The 16,995-nt window shown below is 36.6% G+C and overlaps 1 protein-coding gene across 3 annotated transcripts in view; it reads right to left on the bottom strand.

Moving 5' to 3' along the window:
- Gria2 (glutamate ionotropic receptor AMPA type subunit 2) overlaps window positions 1-16,995 on the bottom strand; it is a 129,056-nt gene that overhangs the window by 24,734 nt on the left and 87,327 nt on the right. For all 3 annotated transcript variants that reach the window (XM_027392921.2, XM_027392918.2, XM_027392917.2), the window contains exons 6-8: window positions 15,864-16,025; window positions 603-770; window positions 228-332 (exon numbers count right to left, since the gene is read on the bottom strand). In XM_027392921.2, coding sequence (XP_027248722.1) covers window positions 228-332; window positions 603-770; window positions 15,864-16,025 — 435 coding nt within the window. The remainder of the gene's footprint in view (window positions 1-227; window positions 333-602; window positions 771-15,863; window positions 16,026-16,995) is intronic.

Raw genomic sequence — 16,995 nt, 5'->3', positions numbered from 1 at the left:
AGTTGAAAAAGTGTAACACTTCTGCATTCAAGTACTCTTTTAGATGAATTGTTATTGTCACTTACCAAAAATGAACTGATTTGATTAATAAAGTAAATTTCAAAACTGAATTTGTTTCTAGCAGCGGTTCACCATTGTCTATATGCTGTCTGACCCCAGGAGTGAAGGCTCATAATGGAAGAGCCTCCTCAAAGGGGAGACCCCAGATTAAATCCTTAAAGTCTTACCTTCCGGGGCCCATTTGTCTTGAGCTCCATGATATTAATTGTGTAGTTTATTCTTTTTCCATTCTGATCAAACTTTATATTTCCAGAGAGACCTTCGACTTGAACCTAATGATGGAATGGAAATAAAGGACAGTTATAAATCTATTAAATCCAAGATATAAACTGGGGAGATTGCTCACACTGACCTAAACAGAGAGTGACTTTAGTAGGGAACTGTTTATACGCTCCAACCTACCTTTGTGTTCTGAGGAAACAATATGGCCTGTGAGTTCAACATAAGGAATAAAACAAAGATGACTTACATGTTTTGAAAGTAACAAAACACACCTTAATGGCTGTTTGGAGTCACATTAGCACTCATTCTGTGAAACTGACCTGTTTGAGGGCCCGTTCTATTTCTACACCTTGTCCCCAAGGCACGGCTGGGTTGGCCAAACAATCGCCTGCATTGCCTCTCCGGGAGATTTCAATCCTCTGCTTCCGAAGGTTTCGGAATGCTTCAGTCATCACTTGGACAGCATCATAGGTCAGGGCAGATGTGTACTAAAAGGAATCACACATCTGTTAGTATAAGAGAAGATTCAGAGCTTTGCTGCACATGATCTTCCAACATGTAACACAGGCCATCCAGACTGCTCCTGCCTACCACGGGCAAAAAGGTCCAGGAAGTTAAACACATCTCCATCTAGCTCTCTTAGAATCCAACAAGGGTGTGGGCAATGGCACTATGGACCATGTTTTGAACACTCAACGTGTCCAAATTTCTTAGTATCTCAGCTAATTTAGCTGAAATTTTATTTGCTTTTTTTTAAGATCAGTTTTCATTGAACCAGTACAATAGATGAATTATTGACACTGAATCAATGTTGGTAGTTTCGCACATATACCTTAGTGTGGTGTTAGACCATTTATTTGCATTGTCATGTGTGTTTCTTGTGTTGAGGAAAAAGAAATAAACTCTATCATTCCTCAGCTATCTTTGTGCTTTAACAATCTATGAGAGTGCTAGCTGAAACTTACTGCAGCTGAGCAGGCATTAGCACAGCTCTGGCAGGTCTTGCCCTTTTCCCGTTCTCTCTGCCTTGCAAGAGACCATTAGATTACAATAAATAAATAAATAAATAAATAAATAAATAAATAAATAAATTCCTAAAGCTAGTCACCAAAGTATTTTCCCTTTTCTGTTTGGATGCTTCCTCCTCCTGAACCTGACTACCAAGTCCAGCAATCAAAAGTCCCTCTTGGCTCACCTATTTAACATAGCCAATTAAAATTAAATACCTCATCCTAACACAGTTTTTCCTTCCTCTTTGCCCTCATCCCCTATGTCCTTTATCACTGCTTTCTGATCTGTTCTAACACAGACCTCTCCTTTTTCTCTTCTTAAAATGACACCTGCAAGGTCATTTGCTGCTGTTTTATTTTTGCCAGAATCAGAAAGCAGCCACTATAACTTTTCTTCCCTACTTAATACAGGATCTCTCTGTGAAAACAGGTTCATGGGTGTGGTTTGTGCCTAATCCGGGTCTGGGAGGGAACCCCCTCTATGGGATAATCCACTTCAATGACTGATATGACACTAAATTCCTAACCGAAGGCAAAATAGCATGCAGTACACTGGACCACCCTTACTCTTCAGTAACTTTATGCTTCTCCTCCCTCAGTGACTCACTTCATTTTCTAAATACCATAGCCTTCACCTGCTTCTGTTTCTCAAGACTCATTCCAGGTATGTTGTATTGTGGAGAGAAAAAGGTACCCAGATAGAAGTTCCTGTTTTGTCACCTGAATGGAGAAAAGCCTAAACCTCACACAACATTTGCCCTCCTGAGTTGACAGAACAGAAGTGGCCACACTTCCTCCAAGCCCCCACCCCTTCCCCCTGCAGTGTTCTAATCTTGCACCTCCAGTTTCTTTAAACAGATTAAAGAATGCTTCTGGAATGACACATGCAATATCCCTCAACCGCCTCACTCTCTCTTCTGAATCATCTCTATAAAAAATTCAACTTGTTTGGTATCTCCTACCACAACTAAAGCAAGAAATAAGAAAGTAATGGAGAAGAAAATAAGAAATGAGGGGAAAGGGAAGAAGAGGCAGGAAAATGCTTTGTACCGATATGTTCTTCAAATCACCATCCTATGTTTCTATTTCCTTCTTCTGAAAAATGTTTTGAGAGGAACTTCTGAATCTGACTTGCATATCTGTCTTCTTTCCTTTCTCTAAGTGCTCTCTGTTCTGGTGGACTCCACCTCAACCCTCTCCACGTCTCTCTCTCTCCCAAAACCCTGCTTCATCTCAGAAAGCCCACCAAATGCAGCTCCTCCCCTAGAGATGCTGAAGACCTCTCCCAGAGGGTATGTAAACTGTCCCCCAGAAACCAGACACATGGTTTTCAGTCTGTCTTCCTATTTCTTCTCTGGGGGTGGGGGGAGGCTAGAAAATCACCTGGAAGCATTTTACCCATTAAACCTGGGCTTTTTCTAATTCAGCTTGATTTGGTCTAATTTGGTTTGCTGCATCAGCAGAGAGGCTCACTGGGTGCAGAACCTTTCACTATTCTTTGTTCCATGGCTGTGAGTGCCATCTGTAGACTCTTACACCCTCTTACACCCTGCTTTTGCAGTGCTTCCCTTCCTACACAGCCATCCCCCAGTCACTTTCCCATTTGTCTTATTTATAGCATTTCCCAGCATCCTATGTGAACATTCTTCATTTGTTTCCTTTAACTGTCCTCCCCACCAGAATAGGTACTCCAGGGAAGGGTAGATCTTGCCTTTTACCTTAAAGACTATGATAGGGTTTGGCATTTTGAAAGAGCAAGAAGAAATGAGGAAGAAATAAAAAAGGAAGTTCAGAAGGAAGGAAGGAAGGAAGGAAGGAAGGAAGGAAAGAGAAAAGTAGGTCAGAAGTGTTACAAAGAGGATGGAAAATGGGTGTTAGGCTATGGGAAGTATATTGTGACTGAGTGCTGTAGCTCTATTAAGACATGCTTTATCTGTCCACCTTCATTAGTTTGTCGTTACTATTATGTTTCTTTTTATTTATTTTAGGAAGAGATTCCAGTCTGACCATGAACTTTTAATCTTCCTGTTCCAAATTCCCAAATGCTAAGACATCAAGCATTTTATATCATGTTAAGTTACAATTTACTTTCTAAATTTTCTTCTCAAATGTTAGTCATCAAAGTATCTCTTGTGATATAATGTCACTTCAGGCCACTTGTGAGCTTTCTCTTTTCCTGCATTTTCTGAGGAGTCTATAAAGCTCTTCTGAATAGAGATCTAGATCACTTGGTAATGCTTACCAACAGTTTCCAGAATGAATATGTTAGATACTTCCTAAATGCAGTTCTATACAGCCTAATGAATGCAGATGTGTGCGTGTGTGTGTGTGTGTGTGTGTGTGTGTGTGTGTGTGTGTGTATGTGTCTGTGTGTCTTCGTGCACGCGCACACACACATATTTCCCAAATGGCAGCATTTGAGTCATTTAAGACACTTCAAACTCAACCTATAAATTTAGATGCAAAATATTAGCAAAACAGAGAGCCAACAAAGCAAATTGCATCTTTTAATCTAAAATGAAATTTCTGGAACTTCTCTTGCCAAAATATTTTGATGTACATAGAATCTTTCCAGACAATAAAATTAAAGTTGTATTGTTTGTATTCTGCAATGATTAGAAGAAACATAAATTTCTGACAATAGGAGAATGTTTTAGGGCTGGGCATCAGAGGCAGAGTATCTGCCTAAATAACTGAAAAGATATAGTATTAACAACTAAGTTTTCAAATTCTAGTCAATGAGAATAATATAACAGGTCCATAACCATTAAAAGTGGAAGAAGTGCTAATCAAGTAGAAATGCAGTTGATCCCATTACTTTCACAATATTCTAAAGCATTCATGTATCACTTAAAATCTGTATTATATTCTCATTTAAAAATCATGTCAATTTAAGAGACCAGTTGCTGAAGCTAATAAGAAAAGCCATAGCAGGTTGTATCTGCCTTGCTGTGTGGCTGTTTTTATTATCCCATAGCAAAAAGTAGAGATTAATTTTCTTTCTATACACTATTCACTTCATTGCCAACTCTTAACATTAATGCCCAGGTCTCTGAATAGGTAATGGAACTTAAATTGAATAAGTTGGATATTAAGAAATATTGCAATTTGTATAAAAATTATAATAGCTAAAAGCCAAGCTCTTCATTAAGTCAGTCTTCTCTCATTATAGGAGATATCCATGAAGCCATCCGCTGTTTTAGAGGACTATAAATGTGGGCAAAATACATTAGAAATAGGATCAGCCTGAACTAAAAGCATCCTGATCCATCCAGCACATCCCCACTGCATCTGAGCATGCTCACTGGGTGAAAAGTTCCCTCAACCTTTCTCAAATACTCAAACCTAAGCATATATTCAGCTTATTATCTTTTTAAATTAAAACGCACAGTCAGAAATGCAATTCTGAGCTAGTAGACAACCAGCAGTATGTGATGCAGTGCCTTTGAGCTTCTGCTCTGTGTTCGTGGTTCATTTATTTTCCTAAACAAGTGTGCTCACAATTTTGACTGGAGAGTGAAACATTTCCATTTGATTCCACTGCTCACTAGAGTAGATATAAATTAGTTTGAAGAGAACGTGATGACTGTGTAACTATCTTTCCCTGAAAATAACTGCTGCATCCCTGCCCTGGTGTTTATGTTCTGTGAACTCTCACAGCTGAGTTAGGAATTTATCCTTCAGTGGGGGGCCATTCAGTTTAGTGCTTCCCATAGGCCCAGCATTGCCACACTAGCACAAGAAATCTGGGAAATCATTTTCATGGTCCATTTTCCAAACGCATGCTTTATTCCAGTTTAATTGTGTATTTATTGAGTTTTATATTTCAAAGATAAAATAAAATATGCCTTTTAAATGTTTGTTATGTCCAAATATACCATGCAAATCATCCAAATAAAGGAATAATGTAATCACTGGTAACAGAAGATGGCATTTCTAACACCAAAAATGGCGGCAGAAGGAAAAAGCTTGTGTTTAGCTCACCTTGTGCATAATGAATATAAAAGAGGATGGCATGAATACAGTATAAGCTTTTGTGGATTACTGTATGGTTCCATGTTTTCTTGCACATGTTTTCTACATCTTGAAAACATAGAAAATGTTATTTGAAATGGAAAGACTAACCTCTACTCACTACTGAAATGTTTCTTTAAGTCGTATACCTTGTACCATTTTCAATTTGTTATGAAACTTGAAATTATTTGAGTATAGTCTAGAAAGCACAGACTTGGATGTCAGAAAGCAGGGCTGGATCAGATTTGCCACTTGCTCTTCCTTTATCTTGGGTTTCTAGAGTACTGCTATGTGATGCCTCTTAGGCAGAGGTTCTCAACCTGTGGTTCTCAACCCCATGGATCATATATCCCATATCCCGCAGGTTTTTACATTATGAGTCACAACAGTAGCAAAATTACTGTTATGAAGTAGCAATGAAATAATTTTATGTTTGGATGTCACCACAGTACAAAGAACTGTGTTAAAGGATCACAGCATTAAGAAGATTGAGAACCACTGTAAGATTTAGAGAAACTAAAACAGTGCTTGTACTGTGTTAGCAGATTCTGAACAGCAAGGTGATGAAAAAAAGTCCATCTTCACCTTGTTCTCTATTTAGCATTTGTGATCTGGTCTTTATGGACAAGTTCAAAGCCACAAATAATTTTATTGTCACCTGGCAGTTATTAAAAAACCTGAAGCCACAAATAGTTTTATTCTGACTTTATAGGTGAAGATTACAGCTCATAAAATTTTATTTTATGCATAGCTCCAAAATTTTGCTACAAGGGAGGAATTTGAAGCCAGCTCTCTGTCACTCTAATTACCTGACATTCTGATTTGCCTAGACTGTCACTATGTAAAACAGAGAGTCTGAATCCTAAGAAACCAGTCAGTCCTAGGCACATCATGACAGTTGCCACTCCATTTGGTAAACGCTGTGTTGAGTAAGTAGATGGATAGGAAATGAATCTTTGGCAAATTGTAAGATAGGCTAAAATTGTTCTTACTGACCAGCGTCCTTTCTGAAGCCTCTCAGTCTTGCTGTAAAGCAAGGGTAATTTCACCTGCTTTAAAAATCACTATTTGTTCTTCAGTAATAGAGTTCTGTGGTTCAATCAGTGAAGAAAATAAACAGCACAGCCTAAGACATCTGAGTGATAATTCCCACCTGCTCAGCACAGCCAGACAGTTGAAATGTCCCTTACTGTCTGTAAAAGTAATGTTTTGCATGACATACTCCATCATGGGAGTTTCATTACTTGGTAAAAATTCTTGTGATAATTTCTAGAGAGCACAAGTTATTTAATTAAACCAAATTATTATATACCTTTAAAGGGTCTTATACAATATAATATTCTGATTTTTGCTTTACAAAATAATTATCAATAGGATCAAAATAGTGGAGTCTATGAAAGTTAAATAAATTTATAAGAAAAATTTAGGAAGTTTCGTATTTTAATTCCTCACAATATGTAAGCATCAAATAGAGTCTCAAGGAAAAAGAACAGCAGGAGAAAGTGCACTGTGAACCTAAAATTATTCACTTATCTTAATTTCAAATTCACCAACTGTCCACCCTCTGGAAGAGCTGTCTGTGATAAGGTCATCTTTAATTTACTGTAAAGCATCTTGAGCATGTGCCCTTTGGAACTTCAGTGCATAGAGGCGTGAAACATTCATGAAACTCTACCTCTTTGGCAACCATACAAGTGACTCCCAATCCCCAAGACTGAAATGGGAGCTCAGTTGAAAGAAAATAGTATTAGCATCTTTTATTATTTTCCATGAATAACAAAAATAATCACAATGACTGTGAAGAAAGACTTATTTTCAAAAGAATACATTTAAATACCATGTATATTATATATATATATAAATTCATATATACATATATATATATATATGAATTTATATGCCTAAAATATAAACGTTGCAGTTTCCATACACAAATCTTATTTAAGGAGCAGGCATCTCCCATTCAGAGACTGTTACAGATTCCAATCCTCCGAAAAGCTAATTACACAAACTAAAATAGAAAAAGAAGTTCAGTTTAAAGTAAGGTCTGGATTTGATTCAGCCATCGCGAGGACTTGTTCTGAGGTAGAGCTTTCATTTCACAGCTGAATCAGTCACTCTCCTCACGCCCTCACTACCACTGCTTGCTGCCTCTGTTCACAGTTCCTTAGAGTTAACAATAAAAAGCATAGACTGTCTAGAGTGATTACTCTGGCTTCAACTTCTACACTTGGTGACCAAAGATATCTACCCACCAGTTACTGGAGTTTTTACATGGTGGAGAGACCATGGGTGAGACCAGAGAGTCGGCAAAACAGAAACATTTATGTAACTTTTACTCGGGACCCAAAATGGCCTTCCATATAATTGTTGCAGCTGAGATTTTGAAGAAATCTTGCTGACCTACAAGTGTTCTCCGAAGGAAGAATTGAGTGAATGCAGCTGAGCACAGATGTCCTTCATTATAATCATAAATATGAATAATTCATTTCAATGGCACAATATATATTTATTTGCAAATACTTTTTCAGGATACATAATTTTGGCAACATCAGTTTTGTAAATATGTGAGCTTAATTTACATATGTCTTTTTCAACTACAAAGTAGAGGGCTTAAATGCATCAACCTTTGAGGTGCTGTAAGTTATGTTAATATTTGCAGTAGTAAATGCTGAGTCCTAGATGTGTCTGTGGTCAGTCAGTTTAAATACTCACAAAGCAGAATTAATTCTTTAGGCTCTCAGGGTACTGCTTAATGCATGATGCTAATTACTGGATGGAGAAAGATTATACTATTTTCAGACAGGCCCAATAATTCTCTTAGGGTAGCAATTAAGAAAGTTTGAGGATATGTGTTAAGTTGGCTCCTGAGTAAAATGAGATTCGTATGTGAAAGCCATTATTTAAAGTGCCACATAAATGTCGGTTCCTGATGGTAGTGGAGTTCTTTAATACCACTAGGACATCAAGATACAGAGGTCAGCAAACAAAGCTGTAAGAAATGGAAGCATGGATAGGCATATCTTGCAAGATGGAAACACTGAAAACACAAAATGTATCTAAAAATGGAAATAGTTATCATTCTGTTATACAAACAGGACTACTTATACTTTGTCTCCTTTTGAAAGCTTTAAGAGAGGTGAAAGATCTATTTTCCATTGTCCCTTGTAAACACTACAACTTCCTGATTTATCACAGAGCAAACAGTTCAGGGCTGTTCTGCTACCCTTGATCAAAGGAACATAGCAAATGCTTCTGGCAGAGACTTAAAGCAAATTCCACAGCAACGATAATCCAGTATTTTCTTTCTTGATAGTCTGATAATTGCAAGGTTCTTACTTATTTTTTTTCCAAATCATTATTGTTCTTTCTACAAATGTCTCCTGGAAGCCTCTCTTGTGTAAACATCATGTGATTCAAAACCAGTATCTATAAAGAAAGCACAAGCTACTTAGGGTCTTGCATTAAAAAAATCTGAGCATACCTTTCAACTGCACTTATCAATAAACTAGATATAAATGGTTGTGATTTCTACAGTTAATTATTTTATAAAGGAATTAAGAAAATAAAGTCAATGTTTTGAATCCATGTATTTCAACCCACCCGGAGGCATAGTCACAATTCAGCCCCCATCCTGGTCTGCCTAGACTGCTTTGCGATACCTTTTCCCTCTGAGATCCCTGCAACTCCTTGTCACCAGGGAATCTAGTAATCTCTCTGAGTCCAACTAATCAGCACCCATCTCCCAGATGTGACAGACTTGTCATGTTGAGGATGGCCTCATACCTATGTGGTCAGCACTCCCTGACTCTTCACAGTCCTTATGACACCTATCTGCAGTCCCTAGACTGATATAAATTTAGTCTATTTTCCTTGAGTGGAAAACTTTGCATATACTTTCCCCAGTACCCATAGCCTTCTATCCCCTGCTCTTTGAATCTTATTCAGTTTCAAATTTCAAACTCTTTTCTTTCTTCCAAGAAGCCTTTCTACTCTATAAGCAGCCCTGTATAATCTTTATAGGTGACAACTTCCTCTACTTGTTCATGCAAGAAGCTCATATTTGAAGCCACTATTCAGTCTTTATTTTGTGAGCTTGTGATAGATCAATGAACAGCAACTTGACATTTACTTACAAACATGGGAGCAACACTATCATCATGAATAAATTAATTACAGATACATTACAGTGGAGGTCAATAATAATTTCAAAAGAAAATAATGTCATGAAGCAGAAACACTACAACGTCACCTCCCTTGAATGGAGTAAAGACTATGGTTTAGAGAGATGACCTCCAGCTTCAATGAGGAGATGCCATTTGATCAAGATAGAAGAAGCACAAGAGGCTTACTTCTGGAGAGATATAAGGGTAGAATTTCTAGAAGAGGGAATAGGCAATGTAGAGGCCCTCAGTGGGAAAATGTCAGAGTCTTTAAGGACTAAAATGGAGGAATACAGTCAAAGTGAAATTGGTGAGGGAACACTGTCACGAACTGATGTCACATGTGAGGTGAAGAATGTGAGCAATTCCTAAGTCAAGAAGATGATTTTGGTTTCTATCCCAAGTGATAAAGGACACAGGAGCTTTTGAAGAAGAAGCACAACACACTCCAATTCCATTTTAAAGGGAACACAAACATAGAAGTCATAGGAGACAGAGGAAGCAGTTCTCAAGAGAGCATCGTAACAGGGCAGAGAGTGGGTGGTTGTTGGGTTTGGGCTGGTTGCCAAGGACAAGACAAGGCACAGTTAGAAGTGAGTCAGAATTAATGGATTTCCTGCCAGGTTGGATAATAGTTGTGAGAGGTAGGGTAGTGTTAATGTTTCCAAATGTTTGGTCTACACAGCACATGGAGGTTGGAGTTGCCATGATATGTTATGGGGAAGATGGTATAAAGAGGAATTTGCAAAAGCTGAAGAGGCATCAGTGGAAAATCAAGTTAAATGATAATAAAAAGGCAGGGTTGAGGTGTTGACAGGACCATTTATGCCAATATTACAAAGTGATTATTGGTTTCTGATATTAAAACCTCATCAATAGTTTGTGTTTTGACTCACAAAGAAAAGTGCCTACTACAGAGTAGAAATTCAATAAATTTATTTAGATCAGAAGAATGATACATGAATGTTGTTACATGTCATTAAAACATTAGTTATTTAATGTCTTGGTGCTATGACTCCAATTACTTTTGATTATGTAGCTGTGTGTTTGTTTGATAATTGGTAAAATATTAAGATATCAAATTAAGGTTTTACATTTATGAATTGAACATATTTTAATTAAGAAACTGTGGAATATGTATTAAGTTTTAGGAATTTAAACTCAGAAATACTTACTTCTCCTTCCTACAACTTGATATAATTCCTAAAGCCTAGCCATAGAAGAATTTTATTTGTAGAATTAGAATGTAATGGGGTTTCATGTCTACAGCTCTTGTTGCCTATGATTTTTATAATTCTTACTATAAAGTCCTAAAGTATAATTTTAACCAACAGTGTACTACTACAACAAACAAGGTTCCCAAAACAGCATGAAAGAGAATTACCTCACTATACAGCCATCTCATTAGAGAGGTTTGCCTCTCTTGCTTTAAACAAAAATTATACTGAAAATGGACTTTTTATTTAGACATATATAGAGTTCCTTCTTACTTCTACCTATAAAAGTAGAAAAGAATTATACAAATATTTTTCTCGAAGAAACCATTCTGAGCGAGGTAACCCAATCATAAAAAGACAAACATATGTACTTACTCATATGTGGACCTGCTTTATGATATATAGTAGTGAGCATGCTTTATCAGACCTGTTTTTAATGATGTTGCACAGAATGGTTTCCTTCCAGATGATGATTGAGAAGCTAATTTAAAAAAAAATGGTGCCAGGTACCACAAGAGTAACAGAACTGTGCTATTTTTCTGGGATTTTGTTTTTTACTTTTTTTTTTAACGGAGAGTGCTGGATGTCTCTACAATTTTGTTCAAATGACTGCAGAACCTGAAAAGGCTACTGCTGCTATTGATGCATAACATACTGCCATTATTGGTCTTTTTATATAAATATAATATATATATATATACATATATAATTTGAATTTTTGGACTTTAGCTGTGATGTCAACTTTGGAAAAAAGTATCCCAGTTTACCATGTTCTGTTGGCATTGTACAAAAATTAATAGCCATATTGGTCTAGAAATGTTGAACTTAATTTTTTTCCATTTGTACAGGGGTAACACACTGTATTAAATATGTAAGGTCTTTAAAAACAGAAGGGATTTTGAGAGCCCATCTTTTGTGAAGGGATGCTCTCTTGACCTGGACACATGGGGAAGGGCCTAGGTCTGGCCCAGGATGATGTGGTAGACTTTGGGGAGCCCCTTTTGAGGGCCTTACCCTGCCTGAGGAGTGGAGGGTAGATGGCTAGGGGCAGGTGGGATGCTGGGGGGGAGGGAAGGGAGAGGGAGAAGGGATTGACATCTGAAGCAAGCTTGTTCCTAATTTGAACTAATAAAATAAAATAAATAAAAGACAAAAAATATTTTTCTCTCATGTCAATGTTTTTATCTTTGTGGTTACAGCTTTCAACTATACCTTAAAAGTAGAGTTTTAAATTATTTATTAATATATATGTACATGTATGTATTCATGATCTTTAAATTGCATTCTGCTCTGATACTCAGGATATAATCCCATGCTCTCCCACTCTGTCCTGTACAATATGTATGTCATGCCCTTGTTCTTGTGTATCCACTCTACATATGACACCTCCCATTATTCATAGTATCCATACCAGGTCTACTCTAGAGAATTTCCTCAGATTCCTCCAAATCAAGCTTCATTTTACTTAGTGGTATCACCACAGTACAGTAACAATGCAAATTGTGATATGTTGATGACAATGTAAAGGACTTTTAATATAAAAATGTAAAAATCTCCAACTCAGTAAAGACAGAAGAAAAGTGATGCAGTGTCTACATCATCTGCCTTACCTCACTTCATCACAGAGCCATTGAAACATCAAATTATCACATATGCGAAAAATGAGTATGGCATGGGAAGATGTTATAACCCCACATTTACATTACATCTATTCCAGTATATTGCTATAGATCTCTTTATTATTAACTGTTGTTAATCTTTAACTACACCTAATGTATAAATTGAACTTTATCATCAGCAAGTACATATAGAAAAAATGCAGTATGTGAGGATAAGATAGAATCATGGAAAGAGAGAAGAGAAACGATGGGAGAGAGGAGACAGGCAAACCAAAGGTTGAAATTCCTTCATTTTAGGAAAGGGTTTGGAAAAGAAACAAACCTTTAATTACTTTTATGCTTCTAACACTATGCTAACATTCTATAATTATTTTATCCCCACAGCAGCCTTGTAGTTATCAGTTTTGTTTGGACTGCATTGATGAGAACTACTACCCAAGGTCAGATGGTAATTCAGTAAACACTATGGTAGAGTTTGATATGCTTTATGGTTTCAGGCATCCACTCAGTCTAACCTCATTCCTAACAGATATCATGGGTTCTTACATTGTAATCATAGCCTCTTAGATCTGTGGACAACTGAGTAGCTGTAGCACTTACATGTAAAACATGCCCTTTTCACAAGTTCCAAATTATTTCTCATCATAGCATAAGATTTTCAGTTTTCTATTTGTCATGCTGGGCATGACTTTGTACTCCGCATGATCCTCCTTCCCAAATCCCTTTCTTTTTCTTTTCTTTCAATTCTAATTTCATGTAAAGAGTATTCTGATTCTGATGTCTCCATACAAAAAGCCTTTCTTAACTTCCTTCTCACATTTTTTTCCCTAATCATCTGCAGGGAATTGGCTCACTTAACACACATTGTCATTTATTATATTTGCTCATTGACATACTTGTGTTTTCTTTTAGACCGTGTGTTCTCAGAGTCAAAGTTCATACATCTTTTATTTCTGTTATGTAGTTCATTTCATGGCCATATAGTATAAGAGCAATATGTATCTGAATTAGAATGAACACCAGTCAAGGGATGAATTTACCCCCAAAGACTTTCAGTAATCTGTGTGAAGCCTCTGGTGTAAAATAGAGGAATTGTAACATGCTAAACTTGGAATAGATCTTAGCAACTGGCTGAAATTCTGTGTATTGGAAAAGGATAGGAGAAGCCATGAGCCTTTATTAGGATCTATGGTTCTCATACTGTGATAACATCTACTGAATGGTAGTCTTCACAACAGCTGGGAATTAACAGCCATGGTGTGCTACATGAATGAGAATCCTGAAATAAATGTAGATTCCAAATCTGTTTTAAATCCTTAATCCTTCCTTCTTTGCAGTATCCCACTATGAAGAACTATTATAAACTCTCTGAAAACTGGCTGAATCATCCAAAAACATTGTGGAAGGAAAGAAAGTAAAGAAAAGGCACATTGTATGAGCTCAACAGTTTGAATTCTGGAACAAAATTTCAACAAAATATTAACAGAATGCATTTGTAGATACCCCATGTCCCATAAATCTTGATATAAGACACGTGAAGGCAAATAAAGAGGTGGATTCTAGGAGACAAAATGAAATCTCATTTTTCTATGTTTCTCTCAGAGGCAGTATGGGGACACCACAAAGAGTACTAGAAGCATGTGAACAGAAAGTGGATTCCTATGATATATTATTTATGATTTATTAAAGCTTGCCTGAAGATTACAAAATAAAAACACTAGCTCTTACTCTACCTCAAAATGAAGGTGATCCTGGCTCCACTAAACCTAAGACTATAATCCAGACTTCGATGCTCTCCTCAATGTGGCTGAAGAATCCTGAGACTCAGTGTCTTCCTATCTTCAATGTGGCTAGAGAATTAATGCTAACTATAAGTCCCTGTTCCTGTCTTAAATACCTCTTGAGTCCTGGGATCAAAGGCATGTGATCCCAAGTGCTGAGATCATCTTTGTGTGAGCTGTTTCTCTTTAGGACTGGATATATTTCTTGTAGCTCAATGTGGCTTTGAACTATCAGAGTTCCATCTACCACCTCTCCCTCCCAAGTGGTGGGATTAAAGATATCACCACTGCCCAGCTTCTATAGCTTGAGGCTGACTCTGCTTTCTGAATCCTCAGACAAGCTTTAATAAATCATAAATAACATATTACCATAGATTCCATTTAAGGATGTGGGAAGAATGCCCTCTCCATTACACATCTTAAACAGCATCATTTATAAGCCACAGAAGTCTAAAGTTCAAGGAATAGATGCATGAGCTGTGAAATATCCATTAAGCCAGATGGAGACATGTCCTGTGACACCATGCCCAATGTCAATCTCAGAAGCTGTGTTACATTACAGGATCACATAATAGACAGCACAAATTTTCAAGTCAAGGTCATCAAACAGGAACTTACCTTTTAGAAAAAGATAAAGTTTTTAAAAATATATTACAAAATGGTTCTCTGAAATTAACTTTAAAAGGATCTACTTAAATACCCCAAATATAGAACTTCAAACTTTCTATAGATTATTTAGGAAAATTTCATAACCAGATACAAATATATATTATATATATATATATATATATATATATATATATATATCACCTTTTCTCCTTAATTTAACACATTTCCAATTCCATAAAAAGACAATTGTGTATATTCAAAACCATTTGCCCTAAATATAATAATACCATCTTAACTGAGTCTATATCTTAATTCTACTCTCGGTAAAATCAGCAACAAAGGATAAATACTCTCATCAGCAGAAACACCTAAATTAGGTAGTAAACATGTGCATGTATGTCTACACAATATACATAGGAAGAACTCAGTGCCTAAATGCATGCAGGACAAAGAAAGGCTACACACTTCATGGTGAGACATTTATTTCATCAGCTTTCAAGGATTCTACCTGACTGTGTAGGCAACATATTGATGTGTAGGCATTATTAAACTTATCAGCTTTCTGACCTGTTCAGGTTACTTATGATCAATTATTCTATACATACCACACACATACCACACGTATGCATTCTGTGTATGGTCAAATGCTTATTATCAAATCTGTATATAAGTGGGATGATTAAAGATTGAAAAAAGTCAACATCTGTTATCATTACTTTGTTTGCAGACAAAATATTGTGACAGCCAGAGCCTTTTGTTCTTTAGGTCTTAAGTTTAAAAATTGTTTCCTCAGACAAGGCTTCTCAGGACATATAATTTATGTTCTGCCATCTGTTCCATAGATTGGTGTTCCTTCCCATACTGTTGTCTTTTTACTGCCTGTCCTTATGGTACTGTGAGTGCAGGCAGAAATGTGTCCTTTGATTGGCCACCAAAGTTCCTAGTTGAGAATCCACACAATATAAAAATTCCAATAGATAGGTAAATGAATAAAAAACATTGTGGAGATGCAGATGCAAAAGAACAGTATGGTAGCACATCATTTTTTCTTATGTAAAAAAAACAAAATATTGAAAATGTGTTCATCAGTCTGTGTGCTCACCGTCTTTTGGACTGCACACTACACTTTCCAGCATTTTTCAAGCACTTTCTTTCCCCTAATGCAAACCTTAATTGTTGCTGTGTGTGCTCCCGGGTATTCTTTCTCTTCCAGTGTCGACCATCTTTCTATAAATTTAGACACCAGGGAATCATCGTAGTCCACGATCTGAAATCCAGAGACATTTGCACCTCCAAATTGAATTTTCAGTAGGTCTCCATCAGTAAATCCCTAGATATAAAACACATTTTGTTATCCCTGGGGAAGTTAGCCTCTCCTTTGCCTTTCTACACATTGTGTCTTTACAGGTTAAACACACACAAGGAAGATAAAATGCCTATGTCAAAGGTTCTATGTATTTAACAGCCAGTGCTCCTCACCACACCTCACCTCACACAGCCATCATTCTGGATCCCTAATCAATAGGTTCACTGATTGATCATCTCATGAAAAGTTCACAAGAGTATTTACATAGAAGTTTTCTCTTGTACTGAGACAGCTTCCATGTGTCATGTAAGGACTGAGTCTCCTTCACTGAGATTATTGTGGAGCACAGCCATGTGTTTACATATAGAAAATATTGATCAAACTATTCTCAGTTAAAGTGATCATTCACTCACCTGATAAAATATCTTTAAAATCAGGAGGAAGAAACAACCACCAATTGTTGTTCTTAGTTGTTTAACAGAAGTGCAATTTCACATTAAATTTGAAGCAAATATATAATAATTGAATCTGACCAATAGTTACATCTCTGGAGAGAAATTTGGTGATTATGGCATGTATTCTGCTCTTGCAGAGGACCCAAGTTCCCTCCCAATAGCCCCACAAGGCTGGTCATATCCTTCAGTAACTTCTTTGATTCCCCCTTCTAACAAGTGTAGATGTTGCACTTATAAGCACAAATCCATACACCATGTCACACTTTCATTAATCCAAATTATGTGTTATTATACATTTTAACAAAAATTTGTAATCAAAGAAATAGAAATCAAAATTTAAATGTGGCAATTCTAACTGTATTCACATTTTAAGTGTGTTAATTCTATCATGCATAATGATTAAATACACCCCAAATTAAGTATTGACCTTTTATTTGTTTTTAGTATTTAAAACATGAATTATTATCCTTTTTAACTGGGCAAAGTCATTACTTCATGTTAGCCCATGATTTCGTTTCTACATAAGTGATGCTAAATGG

This window comes from Cricetulus griseus (assembly GCF_003668045.3).
Source record: "Cricetulus griseus strain 17A/GY chromosome 1 unlocalized genomic scaffold, alternate assembly CriGri-PICRH-1.0 chr1_0, whole genome shotgun sequence".
NCBI classification, from domain to species: Eukaryota; Metazoa; Chordata; class Mammalia; order Rodentia; family Cricetidae; genus Cricetulus; species Cricetulus griseus.
The sequence above is the reverse complement of the archived record's forward strand: the minus strand, read 5'-3'. Positions and strand labels throughout refer to the sequence as shown.